Source organism: Coregonus clupeaformis, unplaced genomic scaffold (assembly GCF_020615455.1).
Source record: "Coregonus clupeaformis isolate EN_2021a unplaced genomic scaffold, ASM2061545v1 scaf0022, whole genome shotgun sequence".
In the NCBI taxonomy this organism is placed as follows: domain Eukaryota; kingdom Metazoa; phylum Chordata; class Actinopteri; order Salmoniformes; family Salmonidae; genus Coregonus; species Coregonus clupeaformis.
Window position 1 is genome coordinate 752501 of NW_025533477.1, and position 15000 is coordinate 767500.

Sequence of the window (15000 nt, forward strand, 5' to 3'; positions counted from 1 at the left end):
GCGACAGCCCCGAAACCTGAAGGATCTGGAGAAGGTCTGTATGGAGGAGTGGGCCAAAATCCCTGCTGCAGTGTGTGCAAACCTGGTCAAGACCTACAGGAAACGTATGATCTCTGTAATTGCAAACAAAGGTTTCTGTACCAAATATTAAGTTCTGCTTTTCTGATGTATCAAACACTTATGTCATGCAATAAAATGCAAATTAATTACTTAAAAATCATACAATGTGATTTTTGTTTTAGATTCCGTCTCTCACAGTTGAAGTGTACCTATGATAAAAATTACAGACCTCTACATGCTTTGTAAGTAGGAAAACCTGCAAAATCGGCAGTGTATCAAATACTTGTTCTCCCCACTGTATATAGAGGGATTTAGAGTCCTGGGTTGAATCTAGAACCACTACTTCTTAGAAAAAGCAGCTGGCAGGGTCATGGGAGTGGGAGGGGCACCAGCTGGCAGGGTCATGGGAGTGGGAGGGGCACCAACTGGCAGGGTCATGGGAGTGGGAGGGGCACCAACTGGCAGGGTCATGGGAGTGGGAGGGGCACTAACTGGCAGGGTCATGGGAGTGGGAGGGGCACCAGCTGGCAGGGTCATGGGAGTGGGAGGGGCACCAGCTGGCAGGGTCATGGGAGTGGGAGGGCACCAGCTGGCAGGGTCATGGGAGTGGGAGGGGCACCAGCTGGCAGGGTCATGGGAGTGGGAGGGGCACCAGCTGGCAGGGTCATGGGAGTGGGAGGGGCACCAGCTGGCAGGGTCATGGGAGTGGGAGGGGCACCAGCTGGCAGGGTCATGGGAGTGGGAGGGGCACTAACTGGCAGGGTCATGGGAGTGGGAGGGGCACTAACTGGCAGGGTCATGGGAGTGGGAGGGGCACTAACTGGCAGGGTCATGGGAGTGGGAGGGGCACCAGCTGGCAGGGTCATGGGAGTGGGAGGGGCACTAACTGGCAGGGTCATGGGAGTGGGAGGGCACCAGCTGGCAGGGTCATGGGAGTGGGAGGGGCACTAACTGGCAGGGTCATGGGAGTGGGAGGGGCACCAACTGGCAGGGTCATGGGAGTGGGAGGGGCACTAACTGGCAGGGTCATGGGAGTGGGAGGGGCACTAACTGGCAGGGTCATGGGAGTGGGAGGGCACCAGCTGGCAGGGTCATGGGAGTGGGAGGGGCACTAACTGGCAGGGTCATGGGAGTGGGAGGGGCACCAGCTGGCAGGGTCATGGGAGTGGGAGGGGCACTAACTGGCAGGGTCATGGGAGTGGGAGGGGCACCAACTGGCAGGGTCATGGGAGTGGGAGGGGCACCAACTGGCAGGGTCATGGGAGTGGGAGGGGCAACAACTGGCAGGGTCATGGGAGTGGGAGGGGCACCAACTGGCAGGGTCATGGGAGTGGGAGGGGCACCAACTGGCAGGGTCATGGGAGTGGGAGGGGCACTAACTGGTGTGTGTGTGTAATAAATCATTTGGTTAGCAGCTGAGTCTGTGAAATGCAGGGCTCGGGGCAGGAGCGGTGTGACGGGGCGGTGTGACGGGGCGGTGTGGCGGGGCGGTGTGGCGGGGCGGTGTGACGGGGCGGTGTGACGGGGCGGTGGACGGGGCGGTGTGGACGGGGCGGTGACGGGCGGTGTGACGGGGCGGTGTGGCGGGGCGGTGTGGCGGCGGTGGCGGGCGGTGTGGACGGGCGGTGTGGCGGGGCGGTGGCGGGGCGGTGTGGACGGGGGCGGTGGCGGGCGGTGGCGGGGCGGTGTGACGGGGCGGTGTGGCGGGGCGGTGTGGCGGGCGGTGTGACGGGCGAGTGTGGCGGGGCGGTGTGACGGGCGGTGGACGGGGCGGTGTGGCGGGCGGTGGCGGGGCGGTGTGACGGGCGGTGGCGGGGCGGTGTGGCGGCGGTGGGGGGTGTGGCGGGGCGGTGTGGGCGGGCGGGCGGTGGCGGGGCGGTGTGGCGGGGCGGTGTGGCGGGCGGTGTGGCGGCGGTGTGACGGGGCGGTGTGGCGGGGCGGTGGGGGCGGTGTGGCGGGGCGGTGTGGCGGGGCGGTGTGGCGGGGCGGTGTGGCGGTGTGGCGGGCGGTGTGGCGGTGGGGCGGTGTGGCGGCGGTGTGGCGGGGCGGTGTGGCGGGGCGGTGTGGCGGGGCGGTGTGGCGGGGCGGTGTGGCGGGCGGTGTGGCGGGGCGGTGTGGCGGGGCGTGTGGCGGGGCGGTGGCGGGCGGTGTGGCGGGGCGGTGTGACGGGGCGGTGTGGCGGGCGGTGTGGCGGGGCGGTGTGACGGGCGGTGTGGCGAGGGCGGTGGGACGGGCGGTGTGACGGGCGGTGTGGCGGGGCGGTGTGCGGCGGCGGTGTGGCGGGGCGGTGTGGCGGGGCGGTGTGGCGGGCGGCGGTGTGACGGGCGGTGTGGCGGGGCGGTGTGACGGGGCGTGTGGCGGGGCGGTGTGGCGGGGCGGTGTGGCGGGCGGTGTGGCGGGCGGTGGCGGGGCGGTGTGACGGGGCGGTGTGGCGGGGCGGTGTGGCGGGGCGGTGTGGCGGAGCGGTGGCGGGCGGGGCGGTGTGGCGGCGGTGTGGCGGGGCGGTGTGGCGGGCGGTGGCGAAGGCGGTGTGGCGGGCGGTGTGGCGAGCGGTGGCGGGGCGGTGTGGCGGAGGGCGGTGTGGCGGGGCGGTGTGGCGGGGCGGTGGCGGGGCGGTGTGGCGGGGCGGTGTGGCGGGGCGGTGGCGGGGCGGTGTGTGTGGGTACGATACTCCAGCTGGGGTTGGACATAGAGGCCAGTGCGGCCACGTTGAAGGGGAAGTAGCTGTTAGCTCCTCCCATGTCCATCTGTCCTCCGTACGCTCCATGGTTCACACGCATAGACAGACCCTGGGACGGAGACAGAGGGTTATAGATACACAGAGACAGACCCTGGGACGGAGACACAAACACACAGAAAGGAGAGCAGAGACGAAGGCAGGGCAGCTCACCAACATACAGAGAGAGAGAGAGAGAGAGACAGAGAGAGAGAGAGAGACAGAGAGAGAGAGAGAGAGAGAGAGAGAGAGAGAGAGAGAGAGAGAGAGAGAGAGAGAGAGAGAGAGAGAGAGAGAGAGAGAGAGAGACAGAGACAGAGAGAGAGAGAGAGAGAGAGAGAGACAGAGAGAGAGAGACAGAGAGACAGATAGAGAGAGAGAGAGAGAGACAGAGAGAGAGAGAGAGAGAGAGCAGAGAGAGAGAGAGAGAGAGAGAGAGAGAGACAGACAGACAGAGTAACCATCATGTACATTTATGATTTATTTAGCCATTCTTATATTTTTTATGTTTTAATTTAATTAAGTGACTGAAGATTCCACAATACAACAGCAGTAGTGTTGTACCTGTATCCATGATTATATTTATTATTATACTGCTTGGCAATATCTACAAATTGTCCTTCATGCCAATAAAGCATCTGAATTAGAGAGAAACCAGTACCACTACCAAGCCCTCAGATGAAACAGAGGGTTTAAGGAGGTCAGTCAGAGAGGTGAAGGGGGAGGGAGAGGCTCTGAGAGGGGCAGGGTACCCTGTACAGAATCTCTCAGTGTTGGTGTTACTGAACAAGGCCCTTCGGTCTCTCTCAGTGTTGGGGTTACTGAAACAGGCCCTCTCTCTCCTTTGGTGAACTTCTTTTGTGTGGGTGTATCTTTTCCTGTGTGTGTGTGTGTGTGTGTGTGTGTGTCAGGGTGTGTGTGTGTGTGTGTGTGCAGTAAACAGTCTGTCCCAGTAAAGGCCAGCAGGATGCCTCTCTCTCTGTGTGTAATTGAACCTCTGTTGCAGATGCTCCAACTCCTGCCCTGTAATCAAACCATCCGGTCGCTGTGTGTTTGTGTTTAGCGGTGTTCAGGGACCTGTTTGGACCTGGCCAGAGGCAGCAGTACAACACACAGCTGCTCCTCTCCTCTCCTCTCTCATGGGAACTGAAACCTGTGACTCCGAACAGTGACTGGGCTCTTCCTCTCACCAAACCACTAGAGACTTACTCTACTAAATCCCCTTCAGTACATCCCATCAGAAATGGTGGTTTCTTTCAAACATCTGAATTTCACCAAAACTAATTAAAGACACCTGTGTACAGAACCTTTCCCCCCCACCTGTCTGTCTCCCAGTCAGTCTGTCTGTTTGCCTGTCTCCCTCCCTCCCTGTCTGTCTCCCAGTCAGTCTGTCTGTTTGCCTGTCTCCCTCCCTCCCTGTCTGTCTCCCAGTCAGTCTGTCTGTTTGCCTGTCTCCCTCCCTCCCTGTCTCCCAGTCAGTCTGTCTGTTTGCCTGTCTCCCTCCCTCCCTGTCTCCCAGTCAGTCTGTCTGTTTGCCTGTCTCCCTCCCTGCCTGTCTCCCTCCCAGTCAGTCTGTCTGTTTGCCTGTCTCCCTCCCTCCCTGTCTCCCAGTCAGTCTGTCTGTTTGCCTGTCTCCCTCCCTGTCTGTCTCCCAGTCAGTCTGTCTGTTTGCCTGTCTCCCTCCCTGTCTGTCTCCCAGTCAGTCTGTCTGTTTGCCTGTCTCCCTCCCTGTCTGTCTCCCAGTCAGTCTGTCTGTTTGCCTGCCTCCCTCCCTCCCTGTCTCCCAGTGAGTCTGTCTGTTTGCCTGTCTCCCTCCCTCCCTGTCTCCCAGTCAGTCTGTCTGTTTGCCTGTCTCCCAGTCAGTCTGTCTGTTTGCCTGTCTCCCAGTCAGTCTGTCTGTTTGCCTGTCTCCCAGTCAGTCTGTCTGTTTGCCTGTCTCCCTCCCTCCCTGTCTCCCAGTCAGTCTGTCTGTTTGCCTGTCTCCCTCCCTCCCTTCCAGTCTCCCAGTCAGTCTGTCTGTTTGCCTGTCTCCCTCCCCTGTCTCCCAGTCAGTCTGTCTGTTTGCCTGTCTCCCTCCCCTCCCTGTCTCCCAGTCAGTCTGTCTGTTTGCCTGTCTCCCTCCCTCCCTCCCTGTCTCCCAGTGTGTCTGTCTGTTTGCCTGTCTCCCTCCCTCCCTGTCTGTCTCCCAGTCAGTCTGTCTGTTTGCCTCCCTCCCTCCCTCCCAGTCAGTGTCTGTTTGCCTGTCTCCCTCCCTGTCTGTCTCCCAGTCAGTCTGTCTGTTTGCCTGTCTCCCTCCCTGTCTGTCTCCAGGTCAGTCTGTCTGTTTGCCTGTCTCCCTCCCTCCCTGTCTCCCAGTGTGTCTGTCTGTTTGCCTGTCTCTCTCCCTCCCTGTCTCCCAGTCAGTCTGTCTGTTTGCCTGTCTCCCTCCCTCCCTGTCTCCCAGTCAGTCTGTCTGTTTGCCTGTCTCCCTCCCTTCCAGTCTCCCAGTCAGTCTGTCTGTTTGCCTGTCTCCTCCCAGTCAGTCTGTCTGTTTGCCTGTCTCCCTCCCTCCCTGTCTCCCGGTCAGTCTGTCTGTTTGCCTGTCTCTCTCCCTCCCTGTCTCCCAGTCAGTCTGTCTGTTTGCCTGTCTCCCTCCCTCCCTATCTCCCAGTCAGTCTGTCTGTCTGCCTGTCTCCCTCCCTCCCTGTCTGTCTCCCAGTCAGTCTGTCTGTTTGCCTGTCTCCCTCCCTCCCTGTCTCCCAGTCAGTCTGTCTGTTTGCCTGTCTCCCTCCCTCCCTTCCAGTCTCCCAGTCAGTCTGTCTGTTTGCCTGTCTCCCTCCCTCCCAGTCAGTCTGTCTGTTTGCCTGTCTCCCTCCCTCCCTGTCTCCCAGTCAGTCTGTCTGTTTGCCTGGTCTCCCAGTCAGTCTGTCTGTTTGCCTGTCTCCCTCCCTCCCCTGTCTCCCAGTCAGTCTGTCTGTTTGCCTGTCTCCCCCCTCCCTCCCATCTCCCAGTCAGTCTGTCTGTTTGCCTGTCTCCCTCCCTTCCAGTCTCCCAGTCAGTCTGTCTGTTTGCCTGTCTCCCTCCCTCCCTGTCTGTCTCCCAGTCAGTCTGTCTGTTTGCCTGTCTCCCTCCCTCCCTGTCTCCCAGTCAGTCTGTCTGTTTGCCTGTCTCCCTCCCTCCCTCCCTCCCAGTCAGTCTGTCTGTTTGCCTGTCTCCCTCCCTCCCTGTCTCCCAGTCAGTCTGTCTGTTTGCCTGTCTCCCTCCCTCCCTGTCTGTCTCCCAGTCAGTCTGTCTGTTTGCCTGTCTCCCTCCCTGTCTGTCTCCCAGTCAGTCTGTCTGTTTGCCTGTCTCCCTCCCTCCCTGTCTCCCAGTCAGTCTGTCTGTTTGCCTGTCTCCCTCCCTCCCTGTCTCCCAGTCAGTCTGTCTGTTTGCCTGTCTCCCTCCCTGTCTGTCTCCCAGTCAGTCTGTCTGTTTGCCTGTCTCCCTCCCTCCCTCCCTCCCTCCCTCCCAGTCAGTCTGTCTGTTTGCCTGTCTCCCTCCCTCCCTCCCTCCCTCCCTCCCAGTCAGTCTGTCTGTTTGCCTGTCTCCCAGTCAGTCTGTCTGTTTGCCTGTCTCCCTCCCTCCCCGTCTCCCAGTCAGTCTAAGTTAAAGCCTTGTTCTAAAATTGATTAAATTACTTCCCCCCATCAATCTACACACAATACCCCATAATGACAAAGTGAAAACAGGTTGTTAGAAATTTTTGCAAATGTATAAAAAATAAAAAAACAGAAAGTATTCAGACCCTTTGCTATGAGACTCGAAATCCTGTTTCCATTGATCATCCTTGAGATGTTTCTACAACTTGATTGGAGTCCACCTGTGGTAATTTCAATTGATTGGACATGATTTGGAAAGGTACACACCTGTCTATATAAGGTCCCACAGTTGACAGTGCACGTTAGAGCAAAACCATTTCATGGAGGTCGAAGGAAGTCCGTAGAGCTCCGAGACAGGATTGTGTCGAGGCACAGATCTGGGGAAGGACACCAAAACATTTCTGCAGCATTGAAGGTCCCCAAGAACACAGTGGCCTCCATCATTCTTAAATGGAAGAAGTTTGGAACCACCAAGACTCTTCCTAGAGCTGGCCGCCCAGTCAAACTGAGCAATTGGGGGAGAAGAGCTTTGGTCAGGGAGGTGACCAAGAACCCGACGGTCACTCAGAGAGCTCCAGAGTTCCTTTGTGGAGATGGAAGAACCTTCCAGAAGAACAACCATCTCTGCAGCACTCCACCAATCAGGCCTTTATGGTAGAGTGGCCAGAAGGAAGCCACTCCTCAGTAAAAGGCACATGATAGCCCGCTTGGAGTTCGCCAAAAGGCACCTAAAGACTCTCAGACCATGACAAACAAGATTCTCTGGTCTGATGAAAACAAGATTGAACTCTTTGGCCTGAATGCCAAGCGTCACGTCTGGAGGAAACCTGGCACCATCCTTACGGTGAAGTATTGTGGTGGCAGCATCATGCTGTGGGGATGTTTTTCAGCGGCAGGGACTGGGAGACTAGTCAGGATCGAGGCAAAGATGAACAGAGCAAAGTACAGAGAGATCCTTGATGAAAACCTGCTCCAGAGCGCTCAGGACCTCAGACTGGGGCGAAGGTTCACCTTCCAACAGGACATTGACCCTAAGCACACAGCCAAAACAACGCAGGAGTGGCTTCAGGACAAGTCTCTGTATGTCCTTGAGTGGCCCAGCCAGAGCCCGGACTTGAACCTGATCTAACATCTCTGGAGAGACCTGAAAATAGCTGTGCAGCGACGCACCCCATCCAACCTGACAGAGCTTGAGAGGATCTGCAGAGAAGAATGGGAGAAACTCCCCAAATACAGGTGTGCCAAGCTTGTAGCGTCATACCCAAGAAGACTCAAGGCTGTAATCGCTGCCAAAGGTGCTTCAACAAAGTACTTGCTTTGTCATTATGAGGTATTGTGTGTATATTGATGAGGGGAAAAAAACAATTTAATCCATTTTAGAATAAGGCTGTAAAGTAACAAAATGTGGAAAAAGTCAAGGGGTCTGAATACTTTCCGAATGCACAATACATATTTTTTTAATAAGATCATCTTTGAGAACTAACAATCACCAAAATAAAAGCTAGACAGTCAGGGAGAATTTAAATTCCCCAAAAAATTAATTTAGCAGTATTGATTTTGTTATGTTTGTGCAAAAGAACACAAAATGCAGAGAATCGCAGGAAATAAGCTTTAAAAGGGAAACATTTTCTCTCAGCGCCATGGAGAAATTTGTAGAATTGCAGGAAATTGTCTTAAATATAAAAATATAAAAAGTCTCTACACTGCCAAGATGGGGGCCTCTAAAATGTTCTCTAAAATCCAGCCGCGCCGAAGGGCCAAGCTTAACGGGTCAGTGCAGATAGTCCAGGTAGAAGGTCAATGCAGATAGTTTAATATTTAACCAATAGCTACCCGGACTAACTATTTATCAGTTTTATGGCTTGGGGGTAGAAGCTGTTCAGGGTCTGTCTGTATGACTGTCTGTCTGTCTGTCTGTCTGCATGACTGCATGTCTGTCTGTCTGTCTGCATGACTGCATGTCTGTCTGTCTGTCTGCATGACTGTCTGCCTGTCTGTCTGTCTCCTGTCTGTCTGTCTCCTGTCTGTCTGTCTGTCTCCTGTCTGTCTGTCTGTCTCCTGTCTGTCTGTCTGTCTCCTGTCTGTCTCCTGTCTGTCTCCTGTCTGTCTCCTGTCTGTCTGTCTGTCTGTCTGTCTGTCTGTCTGTCTGTCTGTCTGTCTGTCTGTCTCCTGTCTGTCTGTCTCCTGTCTGTCTGTCTCCTGTCTGTCTGTCTGTCTGTCTGTATGACTGCGTGTCTGGGTACCTTCTTCTCCGCCTCGTACTCGGCCCACGCTGCTTTGCGGTCCTCCTCGCTGAGAGCCTCCTCTTCCTTGTGATCCAGCAGGGAGTCGTGTTCATGATAGCCCACTATCTGCTCCTTATTGCTGTGGAGCAGCTCAGCTAGGAAGGGGTCCTACAGGAGAGAGGTTACAATACAGTTAGGTTAAGGTTAGGGTCAGGTTAGGGTCAGGTCAGGTTAGGGTCAGGTTAGGGTCAGGTTAGGGTCAGGTTAGGGTCAGGGTCGGGTTAGGGTCGGGTTAGGGTCAGGTTAGGAGCAGGTCAGGGTCAGGTTAGGGTCAGGTTAGGGTCAAGGGGTCCTTCAGGAGAGAAGGAGCTGTCAGCTAGGACACACTATGAATTGGCCTCTATGGCCATGCTGCTCCCCTATGGTCATCTCCCCCCCACCTCCTCCACCTCCTCTATGGCCATGCTGCTCCCCTATGGTCATCTCCCCCCCACCTCCTCCACCTCCTCTATGGCCATGCTGCTCCCCTATGGTCATCTCCCCCCCACCTCCTCAATGGTACTGCTGTCTGTTTCACCACCATAGATAGTAGGCTACTTGGAGAGTGCTGTCTGTTTCACCCTCTCTCTCTGTGTATTCTGGTACCTCAGAGCCTCCTGGTACCTCCCAAATTACAAATTAAGCACTGCCTACAGTCACCCAGCCACAGGCACAGTCTTCCCCTCTACCCCCTCTGATCCCCTCTACCCCCTCTGATCCCCTCTACCCCCTCTGATCCCCTCCTCCAGTCAGACAGTAGAGACTGGCCTGTCAGTCCTGTAGAGCTCCAGACAGTAGAGACTGGCCTGTCAGTCCTGTAGAGCTCCAGACAGTAGAGACTGGCCTGTCAGTCCTGTAGAGCTCCAGACAGTAGAGACTGGCCTGTCAGTCCTGTAGAGCTCCAGACAGACAGTAGAGACTGGCCTGTCAGTCCTGTAGAGCTCCAGACAGTAGAGACTGGCCTGTCAGTCCTGTAGAGCTCCAGACAGTAGAGACTGGCCTGTCAGTCCTGTAGAGCTCCAGACAGTAGAGACTGGCCTGTCAGTCCTGTAGAGCTCCAGTCAGACAGTAGAGACTGGCCTGTCAGTCCTGTAGAGCTCCAGTCAGACAGTAGAGACTGGCCTGTCAGTCCTGTAGAGCTCCAGACAGTAGAGACTGGCCTGTCAGTCCTGTAGAGCTCCAGTCAGACAGTAGAGACTGGCCTGTCAGTCCTGTAGAGCTCCAGACAGTAGAGACTGGCCTGTCAGTCCTGTAGAGCTCCAGACAGTAGAGACTGGCCTGTCAGTCCTGTAGAGCTCCAGACAGTAGAGACTGGCCTGTCAGTCCTGTAGAGCTCCAGACAGTAGAGACTGGCCTGTCAGTCCCTGTAGAGCTCCAGTCAGACAGTAGAGACTGGCCTGTCAGTCCTGTAGAGCTCCAGTCAGACAGTAGAGACTGGCCTGTCAGTCCTGTAGAGCTCCAGACAGTAGAGACTGGCCTGTCAGTCCTGTAGAGCTCCAGACAGTAGAGACTGGCCTGTCAGTCCTGTAGAGCTCCAGTCAGACAGTAGAGACTGGCCTGTCAGTCCTGTAGAGCTCCAGTCAGACAGTAGAGACTGGCCTGTCAGTCCTGTAGAGCTCCAGACAGTAGAGACTGGCCTGTCAGTCCTGTAGAGCTCCAGTCAGACAGTAGAGACTGGCCTGTCAGTCCTGTAGAGCTCCAGACAGTAGAGACTGGCCTGTCAGTCCTGTAGAGCTCCAGACAGTAGAGACTGGCCTGTCAGTCCTGTAGAGCTCCAGACAGTAGAGACTGGCCTGTCAGTCCTGTAGAGCTCCAGTCAGACAGTAGAGACTGGCCTGTCAGTCCTGTAGAGCTCCAGACAGTAGAGACTGGCCTGTCAGTCCTGTAGAGCTCCAGTCAGACAGTAGAGACTGGCCTGTCAGTCCTGTAGAGCTCCAGACAGTAGAGACTGGCCTGTCAGTCCTGTAGAGCTCCAGACAGTAGAGACTGGCCTGTCAGTCCTGTAGAGCTCCAGACAGTAGAGACTGGCCTGTCAGTCCTGTAGAGCTCCAGTCAGACAGTAGAGACTGGCCTGTCAGTCCTGTAGAGCTCCAGACAGTAGAGACTGGCCTGTCAGTCCTGTAGAGCTCCAGTCAGACAGTAGAGACTGGCCTGTCAGTCCTGTAGAGCTCCAGACAGTAGAGACTGGCCTGTCAGTCCTGTAGAGCTCCAGACAGTAGAGACTGGCCTGTCAGTCCTGTAGAGCTCCAGACAGTAGAGACTGGCCTGTCAGTCCTGTAGAGCTCCAGTCAGACAGTAGAGACTGGCCTGTCAGTCCTGTAGAGCTCCAGACAGTAGAGACTGGCCTGTCAGTCCTGTAGAGCTCCAGTCAGACAGTAGAGACTGGCCTGTCAGTCCTGTAGAGCTCCAGACAGTAGAGACTGGCCTGTCAGTCCTGTAGAGCTCCAGTCAGACAGTAGAGACTGGCCTGTCAGTCCTGTAGAGCTCCAGTCAGACAGTAGAGACTGGCCTGTCAGTCCTGTAGAGCTCCAGACAGTAGAGACTGGCCTGTCAGTCCTGTAGAGCTCCAGACAGTAGAGACTGGCCTGTCAGTCCTGTAGAGCTCCAGACAGTAGAGACTGGCCTGTCAGTCCTGTAGAGCTCCAGTCAGACAGTAGAGACTGGCCTGTCAGTCCTGTAGAGCTCCAGTCAGACAGTAGAGACTGGCCTGTCAGTCCTGTAGAGCTCCAGACAGTAGAGACTGGCCTGTCAGTCCTGTAGAGCTCCAGACAGTAGAGACTGGCCTGTCAGTCCTGTAGAGCTCCAGACAGTAGAGACTGGCCTGTCAGTCCTGTAGAGCTCCAGTCAGACAGTAGAGACTGGCCTGTCAGTCCTGTAGAGCTCCAGTCAGACAGTAGAGACTGGCCTGTCAGTCCTGTAGAGCTCCAGACAGTAGAGACTGGCCTGTCAGTCCTGTAGAGCTCCAGTCAGACAGTAGAGACTGGCCTGTCAGTCCTGTAGAGCTCCAGACAGTAGAGACTGGCCTGTCAGTCCTGTAGAGCTCCAGACAGTAGAGACTGGCCTGTCAGTCCTGTAGAGCTCCAGACAGTAGAGACTGGCCTGTCAGTCCTGTAGAGCTCCAGACAGTAGAGACTGGCCTGTCAGTCCTGTAGAGCTCCAGACAGTAGAGACTGGCCTGTCAGTCCTGTAGAGCTCCAGACAGTAGAGACTGGCCTGTCAGTCCTGTAGAGCTCCAGACAGTAGAGACTGGCCTGTCAGTCCTGTAGAGCTCCAGTCAGACAGTAGAGACTGGCCTGTCAGTCCTGTAGAGCTCCAGACAGTAGAGACTGGCCTGTCAGTCCTGTAGAGCTCCAGACAGTAGAGACTGGCCTGTCAGTCCTGTAGAGCTCCAGACAGTAGAGACTGGCCTGTCAGTCCTGTAGAGCTCCAGTCAGACAGTAGAGACTGGCCTGTCAGTCCTGTAGAGCTCCAGTCAGACAGTAGAGACTGGCCTGTCAGTCCTGTAGAGCTCCAGACAGTAGAGACTGGCCTGTCAGTCCTGTAGAGCTCCAGACAGTAGAGACTGGCCTGTCAGTCCTGTAGAGCTCCAGACAGTAGAGACTGGCCTGTCAGTCCTGTAGAGCTCCAGTCAGACAGTAGAGACTGGCCTGTCAGTCCTGTAGAGCTCCAGTCAGACAGTAGAGACTGGCCTGTCAGTCCTGTAGAGCTCCAGACAGTAGAGACTGGCCTGTCAGTCCTGTAGAGCTCAGACAGTAGAGACTGGCCTGTCAGTCCTGTAGAGCTCCAGACAGTAGAGACTGGCCTGTCAGTCCTGTAGAGCTCCAGTCAGACAGTAGAGACTGGCCTGTCAGTCCTGTAGAGCTCCAGTCAGACAGTAGAGACTGGCCTGTCAGTCCTGTAGAGCTCCAGTCAGACAGTAGATACTGGCCTGTCAGTCCTGTACAGCAGCTAAAGTCTATATCACCTGCTGAGAGCTGGGAACACACCTGGGCCAGCAGGTCCCCTTATGTACCTGCCTGCCTGTGTGTGTGTGTGTGTGTGTGTGTGTGTGTGTGTGTGTTGGGGCTTCTCCAGTGTCTGGTTCGTGGCCCCTGGCAGCTCCCTACCTTGTCATTAGGCGGAAACAAGCTGCTTCCTTTGTCTCCAACTAGTGTTCACTACTCTAGACGGGAGTCCTGAATGACACCCTATTACGTATTTAGTGCACTACTCTTAACCAGGTCCCATAGGTCCCACAGGGCTCTGGTCTAAAGTAGTGCACTCTATTGGGAATAGGGTGCCATTTGGATTTTGGATGCAGACAAGGAGTGTCTTAAATAGAGGGATGGAGTAATGACACACCATCAGGTAGACTGACGGAGGGAGGGAGATGGAGACTAGAACAACTACTTGGGGTGAGGGGAGGAGAGGGTGAGGAAGACGAGAAGAGAGGGTGAGAGGTGAAGAGAGGAGAGGAGAAGAGGGTGAGGGGGGAGGAGAAGAGAGGGTGAGAGGAGAAGAGAGGAGAGGAGAAGAGGGTGAGGGGGGAGGAGAAGAGAGGGTGAGAGGAGAAGAGAGGGTGAGAGGAGAGGAAAAGAGAGGGTGAGGGGAGAGGAAAAGAGGGTGAGGGGAGAGGAAAAGAGAGGGTGTGGGGAGAGGAAAAGAGGGTGAGAGGAGAGGAGAAGAGAGGGTGAGGGGAGAGGGTGAGAGGAGAAGAGAGGGTGAGGGGAGAGGGTGAGAGGAGAAGAGAGGGTGAGGGGAGAGGAGAAGAGAGGGTGAAGGGAGAAGAGAAGAGAGGGTGAGGGGAGAGGAGAAGAGAAGAGAGGGTGAGGGGAGAGGAAAAGAGAGGAGAAGAGGGTGAGAGGAGAGGAGAAGAGAGGAGAAGAGAAGAGGGTGAGAGGAGAGGAGAAGAGAGGAGGGTGAGAGGAGAAGAGAGGAAGGTGAGAGGAGAGGAGAAGAGAGGGTGAGGGTTGAAGAGAAGAGAGGGTGAGGAGAGAGGAAAAGAGAGGGTGAGGGGTAGTCCATTTGTTGCAACTGCCTGTCCTGCCAACAGGTTCTGTGTTGTCAGTGTCTTTGATCCTGGATACCTCACTAGAAAACCAGAGAGAGATACTTAAAGGATATCCGTACTAAAGAGGACAGATGGCAATCTGCCACCCAACTATTCTGTGTGTGAATACAGGGTCAAGTCTTCAGCAGCATAGGAGTCTGACAGACAGACAGCAGGTTGGGAGAGTCATCTGCGTCATCCTTAGATCATTCCAGCAGGCAGTGAATGCCTTCCATAGTACTGCAGCTGTATCTGGCCCACCAGAACTAACGTCTGTATCTGGCCCACCAGAACTAACGGCTTTACTAGGCTCTGGCCAGAACAGAGCAGGTCATCTGGTTTAAGAGGCGGTCAGGTAAACCCTGTCATATAAACATCACTGGGCTTAGTTGGCTCGTTAAACATCAAGACACATCTCAGCCTCTTTCCTCTCTGACCAACACCTCCATCTATCTTCTCCTTCCAACTGATTCATCCATCTATCCTCTCTTCTTCTCTCCAACGGATTCATCCATCTATCCTCTCTTCTTCTCTCCAACTGATTCATCCATCTATCCTCTCCTTCCAACTGATTCATCCATCTATCCTCTCTTCTCCTTCCAACTGATTCATCCATCTATCCTCTCTTCTCCTTCCAACTGATTCATCCATCTATCCTCTCTTCTTCTCTCCAACTGATTCATCCATCTATCCTCTCCTTCCAACTGATTCATCCATCTATCCTCTCTTCTCCTTCCAACTGATTCATCCATCTATCCTCTCTTCTCCTTCCAACTGATTCATCCATCTATCCTCTCTTCTTCTCTCCAACTGATTCATCCATCTATCCTCTCCTTCCAACTGATTCATCCATCTATCCTCTCTTCTCCTTCCAACTGATTCATCCATCTATCCTCTCTTCTCCTTCCAACTGATTCATCCATCTATCTTCTCCTTCCAACTGATTCATCCATCTATCCTCTCTTCTTCTCTCCAACTGATTCATCCATCTATCATCTCCTTCCAACTGATTCATCCATCTATCCAATCTTCTTCTCTCCAACTGATTCATCCATCTATCTGGTAAAAGGCAGTAAACAGCATAATGACGGTGCAGCTGTGTTGTGCTGTAGGACTGCCTCTCTAAAGGCTGAGATCATTAAACGGCAGGGGGGCCGGCCCTCAGGGGCCAAACCAGCCTGTCACACAGCACCTGCACCCATGGGAGGAGAGGAAACAAGGGAACGAGAGAGAGAGAGAGCTGGAGGGTAGACGCAGGCCGGAAGAGAGACAGAGAGAGAGAGAGAGAGAGAGAGAGAGAGAGAGACAGAGAGA

At 55.2% G+C, this 15000-nt stretch overlaps 1 protein-coding gene across 1 annotated transcript in view; it reads right to left on the minus strand.

The window, feature by feature from the left end:
- Window positions 1-15000, minus strand: part of atrx (ATRX chromatin remodeler) — a 115972-nt gene that overhangs the window by 7015 nt on the left and 93957 nt on the right. The window contains exons 29-30 of the mRNA XM_045212548.1: window positions 8637-8786; window positions 2727-2849 (exon numbers count right to left, since the gene is read on the minus strand). Coding sequence (XP_045068483.1) covers window positions 2727-2849; window positions 8637-8786 — 273 coding nt within the window. The remainder of the gene's footprint in view (window positions 1-2726; window positions 2850-8636; window positions 8787-15000) is intronic.